Source organism: Lagopus leucura, unplaced genomic scaffold, assembly GCF_019238085.1.
Source record: "Lagopus leucura isolate 7727_CA_CO unplaced genomic scaffold, USGS_WTPT01 Super-Scaffold_100001, whole genome shotgun sequence".
NCBI lineage: Eukaryota > Metazoa > Chordata > Aves > Galliformes > Phasianidae > Lagopus > Lagopus leucura.
The window spans coordinates 101,634,286-101,640,781 of NW_024962262.1; the positions used below are offsets into that span (position 1 = coordinate 101,634,286).

The 6,496-nt window shown below is 56.0% G+C and overlaps 1 protein-coding gene across 1 annotated transcript; it reads right to left on the reverse strand.

Annotated features, from left to right (window-relative positions):
* Window positions 1-1,808: 1,808 nt before the first annotated feature.
* Window positions 1,809-5,768, reverse strand: GAPDH (glyceraldehyde-3-phosphate dehydrogenase). The gene is made up of 12 exons (XM_042867068.1): window positions 5,701-5,768; window positions 5,295-5,335; window positions 4,571-4,670; window positions 4,183-4,289; window positions 4,008-4,098; window positions 3,714-3,829; window positions 3,531-3,612; window positions 3,214-3,365; window positions 2,998-3,076; window positions 2,694-2,777; window positions 2,462-2,559; window positions 1,809-2,112 (listed from the first exon to the last, which is right to left on the reverse strand). The coding sequence occupies exons 2-12, from the start codon at window positions 5,315-5,317 to the stop codon at window positions 2,043-2,045; spliced, it is 1,002 nt and encodes a 333-aa protein (XP_042723002.1). The 5' UTR covers window positions 5,318-5,335; window positions 5,701-5,768; the 3' UTR covers window positions 1,809-2,042.
* Window positions 5,769-6,496: the final 728 nt, after the last annotated feature.

Below are 6,496 nucleotides of genomic sequence, written 5' to 3' on the forward strand. Positions count from 1 at the left end.
TCTGCGGCTCCCTGCTCGTTCTACCTCGCTGCCCCGCATCCTTCTTACAGGAACATCCAGCAAGAGTGTGAATGGGTTGGAACAGCGCTTTAATGAAAACAGAATGAACCGTTATACCCAAAACATTCACAGCAATTGTTTCTCAGAACAACGGGTACTCTGCCTCCACTCCCTGCCCCCCAGCTTGTATAAGTTTGCCCCCCACTCCCACAGCAATTTGATAGGGCTTTGTTGATGAACAGTGTGAGTTCACTGCATTTTTCAGGCAGCTGTAGACTGCTCAGGAAACATAAGTCTTCCTAGATGAAAAAGGTGATTCTTTTAAATGTTCCTGCTTGCGGGCATCTGGTGTTTCTGCAGCCTCTCAGCACTTCCCTATCATCACACAAGGATCTCGCTGGCATGCACACAACTATGCAGGCAGCAGCACACAGGACAGCCATTCAAAGCACCAAGCAGAGCAATTATAGCCAGGATGGGACCCACACAGGGCGCTTTGTTAGCCTGGCAGGGCTGTAGGCTGCCTGCTGCACAGCAGCATCCCACCTGCTCAGCAGGGCTGCCCCTGGCCAGCCCCAGAGCAGCTGAAAGCTGAAGAGCAGCTGCAGTTGCGCTCCAGAATTACCTAAAGCTCCTATCAGGACATTTAGAGGGCAAGCCAGGTATTGAGGCCATCCCAGAGCTAATGAGCTGTTCGTACTGTAAGTCCAGAGACAGGTTATGCAACCTATTTCCTCTGAGGAAAGCAACTCTGAGTCATCTCCCTCTAGCGCAGTGAATGTCTGGCTTTCACACCACACAGCTCTACCGTCAGAGATAAGCAGCTCCAGGAGACTGTCCCATGTTTCTCATGTCTCGGCCATGGGAGAGCCTTCAGCCTCAGTCCTTGCCCCAGGTCAGACTGTGAAAGCAGCTGCAACCTGCCTCCTGCAGAGAGCAATGCTGCATCTCTGATGCAGCTCTCAGCCTCAGTAGTGATGAAAAAAAAGGAAGAGCCCTACGGTTTTGGTGATAGTGAACTGCTTATCTACCCCTACCACTCATCAGCCAGGGTAGGCTCCAGGCCTGCAGCATGGCAGTGCTTGCAGCTCCTGGCAGAGGGCTGATCCTTGCAGAGATTTGCTGCTCAGGAGCCTGACTACAGCTGCTACTTCTTCTGCAGTCAGGACCATGCTTAATTCTAGCCCCCACAGAACACAAGGCCTGAGGCAGCCATTTCTTCCAGGGTGATTTATTGTCAGCTGCGTAATTGAATAGTTCTCTTTGTAGCATCCCTAATAAGGAAGGGGAAATTGAAAAAAAAAAAACCTGAGTTTTGTGCCATTTTGCCCCGTTAAAATGCAGAAATCACTCCTCAGCACTTTATTCTGCACACACCCATCAGACAGGAAAATCCAGAGCTGGAAGGTGGATGAAGAACTGCTGCTTTCCATTCCATCACACAGCAGTCTCACAGTCACAGCCCTCCACACCTTTTGGCTCGAGGGTAGGAGTCCCTCCCTTGCCAGCAGGCATACCAGAGCTCCATGCACAGCAGCTTTGCAATCAGTGGAGCTGGGCATCTTCTGTTTTTATCAATCATAGGTGCCAGGACAGCTCCATGCTTCTGCACAACCAGAGTTATCCAAGCACCAGCACCTGATGCCAGGTCTCACAGCTTCAACACATGCTGTCAGTAGAGCCACCAAGCATGAAACACTGCAGAGCACTGGCTGGAGTTGCTGGCCCAGCAATTATGGGCTAGCTGGGCCATCTTAAAGCATTTGATGAATTCCTTTTTGCTTCCCAATGACATACGAACAAAGCACTTCAGATGGTGAACACTTTTATTGATGTAAGGTGGTACACAAACAGATCAGTTTCTATCAGCCTCTCCCACCTCCCCCAGGCTGAGGAAGAAATTGGAGGAGTGGGGGAGACAGAAGGGAACAGAACTGGCCTCTCACTGCAGGATGCAGAACTGAGCGGTGGTGAAGAGCAAGGGGCTCCAACAAAGGGTCCTGCTTCCCTAGGCAGCAGGGGGGGCTGTGTGGCTGTGTGGCTCACTCCTTGGATGCCATGTGGACCATCAAGTCCACAACACGGTTGCTGTATCCATACTCATTGTCATACCTGAGAAAGGAAACAGAAGTGCTGTCAGCACTGACCCGTTCCTCGTATCCCTTTTCATGTCACTACTCTTCCAGCCCCAGCCCATACAACTGAATGGAAGGCTTCCCATCCACTCCTTACAAAGTAGGCAGCATCTCATCTGCCCTCCATTACAGGAAAGCAGCAGCAGCCATTTCAGATACATCTCACTAGAGACTGTCACATGCTGGAGCCACCTGAACTAAGCAGGGAACTGTGTTTCCATGCACTGTCAGATGGTGCTGATGAAATGAAACAGCACAGAACTGCTCCAGAACTGCCAGTCTCTATCTACCTCCCAGTCCCCCCCACATCCTGAGGCTGTGCATACCAGGAAACAAGCTTGACGAAATGGTCATTCAGTGCAATGCCAGCACCAGCATCAAAGGTGGAGGAATGGCTGTCACCATTGAAGTCACAGGAGACAACCTGGAACAGAGAGGCACTTTCAAGCACTCTTCCACCCAATAGATGGTAGCAGCCTGAATCACAAATCATCATCCCAGCAAGGCTGCCACCATCAGAAAAGTGAGGCAAGTAACACCTACATAGAAACTACTTACCTGGTCCTCTGTGTATGCTAGGATGCCCTTGAGGGGCCCATCAGCAGCAGCCTTTACTACCCTCTTGATGTCATCATATTTGGCCTGAAAAAAAGGCAGAAGGTAAGATGGTCAAATCCCATCTCAAAGTGTCAGCTACAGCCTGGACACAGGGAACCACGTAACTAAGCCACACATATCAGGTGCTACTTTCAGCAAAAACATTTTTTCTATTAAACAAAGGGATGTAGAAGGGCAAAATTCCAGGTATGAAGAATTTAAGAGGCAAGCCTGAAGAGTTTTAAACCTTTCCCACAACACTTACTGGTTTCTCCAGACGGCAGGTCAGGTCAACAACAGAGACGTTGGGGGTTGGCACACGGAAAGCCATTCCAGTAAGCTTCCTAGAAAAAATATGTCAGCATGGAACAGCATAAGCATCCCTCTACCAGCACTGTTCCACTGCAAAAATGTTTGAGCCAGCCAGGAGCCAGCACTGGCTCCTACCTCCTTCTGACACAGAAAGACAGACAATGCTCACCCATTGAGCTCAGGGATGACTTTCCCCACAGCCTTAGCAGCTCCAGTGGATGCTGGGATGATGTTCTGGGCAGCACCCCTGCCATCCCTCCACAACTTCCCAGAGGGGCCATCCACCGTCTTCTGTGTGGCTGTGATGGCATGGACAGTGGTCTGGGGAAAGAGAGCAAAGTAAGACATCAGTCATTTTCTCCAGAGAAAGCATTCACAGCACCCCCATCCTCCCAAGCCAAATGGAAGCACTGCATATGGATGCTTTTCTTCACATGAGGGACCTGGGGGCAGAGCATCTTCCTGAGCATCAAGCTCCAGACCTACCATAAGACCCTCCACAATGCCAAAGTTGTCATGGATGACCTTGGCCAAGGGTGCCAGGCAGTTGGTGGTGCACGAGGCATTGCTGGGGAAGAAAGAAGGCAAATCAGCCACATACAACGCATGTATACACATGCGGTAAGACCTGGTGAAAATTCCAGGCCAGGGAGCATTCTTCTCCCTTACCTGACAATTTTCAGGGACTTGTCATATTTCTCATGGTTGACACCCATCACAAACATGGGAGCATCAGCTGAGGGAGCTGAGATGATAACGCGCTTAGCGCCACCCTTCAGGTGAGCCTGAAAAAAAAAAAAAAAAAAGATTAAATAACCCAGAATGCTCCAACAGTTGAGGTGCAATGCAATCCGCAGACCACCTTATCTCTTTCCCATCTTGAAGATCTCTGCAGATAAAGATGTGCCTCACAAAAATAAGCACCAGCAACCCTTTTCCCATGGGCCACAGTGGCCTACTTACCCCAGCCTTCTCCATGGTGGTGAAGACACCAGTGGACTCCACAACATACTCAGCACCTGCATCTGCCCACTTGATGTTGCTGGGGTCACGCCTAAGGAGGGACAAGACCGTGACAGTTACACCGGAGGGCACTTACTTTCATCCCCTGGAACAGCAAGAGGAGAAAGCTACTCACTCCTGGAAGATACTGATGGCATGCCCATTAATCACAAGTTTCCCATTCTCAGCCTTAACAGTGCCCTTGAAGTGTCCATGTGTAGAATCATATTTGAACATGTAAACCTAGCAGGGAGAGAGGTAAGATCAGGCATTCTAGATGCAATGCTCCCATCACAATCTCAACTCTCCGCCTTCTCAGTGACCTTGTCTAACTGCTGGTCTGTATTTTGCTCTAACCAGTCTCCAAGGTCTGCACCACTATGCCTCGTTCCTGCTTCTTAACCTTCCTGCAAGCCTATGCCAGGTTTCCAAGGGGAGCAGAGCAGGGTGAGCCTCTGGCTCCGCTGAACCATTCTAGGCAAGATGCACGTGGTGCCCAGAGGGGGCACTGCAAGACAACTCACCATGTAGTTCAGATCGATGAAGGGATCATTGATGGCCACCACTTGGACTTTGCCAGAAAGGATGGCAGCCCTGGTGACCAGGCGGCCAATACGGCCAAATCTGGGGAGAAACAGAGAGGTGGGTGAGGAGAAGCAGTGAGGAACACACCCAGCAGGACATGGCTGAGCCTATTCACTGCTTTCCCCCAGAGCATCTGTGAATCACTGCCCAGAGGGAGAGTCCAAGAGCAGCGGCCAAAGGCCGAGGAGCCGTGGTTAAAGATTAAGAGCGACCCCCGGCCAGGGCACCCACACCACAAAGGTCAGGCGCTAAATTTACTAAAGGCTCCGGGGATCTGGTTACTCCTCGGTGGGGTGGGAGAAGGTCACATTCCCGGGACACCCGCCGACACACGATCCACCAGACGACCTTTCCTCGGTTACCGGCTGGCCCCGGCCCACCGATGGGGCGCGGGGGAGCCCCGATGGGGCCGGGAGACCCCTCCGATGGGGCATGCGGGAGGCACCGGCGCTTCCGGGGTGACTCACCCCGACTCTGCGGGGAAGTGACTCAGCACCACCACGCGGGGCCGTTACTCCCGGGTCGGTGCTGAGGGGGATCTCGGTGCAACACCATCGGGATGCCCCCCCGCCCTTCAGGCGACCTTGCCCTCCCCCCCCACGGGCACGTACATCTCCGCGACCCCGCCCCACCCGGCGCCTCCCGGCTCGGCTCCGCACTCACCCGTTGACTCCGACTTTCACCATCTCGCCTTTATAGTGTTCCTGCGGGGAGAGACCGACAGTGAGACGTGCGGTGCTGCACGCAGACCGCCAGCCCGGTAACGTCCTCCCACCGCGCACTGCGGAGCGCTTGGAACCGCCCCCCAACCCGCCATCCCTTCCTTCACCCCCATCGAGCTCTCTTCCCCGCAGTTCTTCCCCCTCTCCCCCACCCCCACCCCCACCGCCTCCATCTTGTGCCGCCCGCCCCCGCCTTTGTGCCCCGGGCACCACGCGGCCCTGCGCAGAGACCCCCTCCCCCCGGTCCTACAGCCCCAACCCTACGGGGGGGGGGTGCAGGCAGACTGGCGGGTAGGTGAGATGAGGGTGGGGGACTTCTCCTCCCCCATGCCCCCTCCGCCCGTTACCTGCTGCACGTCAACGGCCCCAGCGCGCAGTGAGAAGGTGGCGCAGTGCCGCGCCGCCGCCCTTTATAGACACGGAGGCAGCTCCCCGAGCCCCGCCCCGCCGGGCCGGCGTCGAATGGCAGCGCGGGGGCCGGGCCGGGGCTACGTGCGCGCACGGTGCGGGCGAGGCGGCCCCCCCCCCTACCCCCCCCCCCCCCGCAACAAAGGGGGGCCGTTGGGCCGAGGGTGGGCTTGGGGAGGGGGGGGTTGATGCCGTACAACGGTGCCTGTGAGGGGTGGGGGCGGAGAGGGGTGCCCCGGGGCCGGGGGCTGCGGAGTTGCGTGCGAGACGAAGCCCCACGTGGGGCCGTGGTGTCCCCGGGTGAGGCTGGGGCGATGCGGCTGCAGCACGCGATGCGGTACGGTGGTGCAGGCTGCGCCGCTGCGGATACCCACAAAGCGGTGCGTGGCCGTGGGAGCAACAGAGCGCCGTGCGAGGCTGCGGCCTGCCCGCTTCCCTTCCTCAGCCCTCGCACGTGTTGGCTGCGCACCCCGAGCTGCTGGGGTGCGCTGGGTCCCACATCCATCCCCCGCGCCGTGATACCGGGGGGATAGGGCCGCCCGCCGGCCCCGCTCTGAGGCTCCCCGCCCGGCCCAGCAGGCCGTGCGGCGCAGTGTGAGGACCATGCTAATGAGAAACCGCAGCATCCCGCTGCTCTTGGGACGTGACGGCGGATATCCTCCCGTCGCCTCGAGCTGCTGTCGTGCCGCTCCCGCCTCGGCACGCCTGCGTCTGGCAGCCGGGCCTGGTGTGTGG

What these genes read in the sequence shown, in the direction of transcription:
- GAPDH (XM_042867068.1), bottom strand. Translation starts at nt 5,317, where the DNA reads ATGGTGAAAGTCGGAGTCAACGG. An exon ending in GTGAAAGTCGGAGTCAACGG is followed by an intron (nt 4,671 to 5,294) that starts GTGAGTGCGGAG and finishes GTTTCTCCCCAG; the next exon opens with ATTTGGCCGTATTGGCCGCC. An exon ending in GTCATCCCTGAGCTCAATGG is followed by an intron (nt 3,077 to 3,213) that starts GTGAGCATTGTC and finishes TATTTTTTCTAG; the next exon opens with GAAGCTTACTGGAATGGCTT.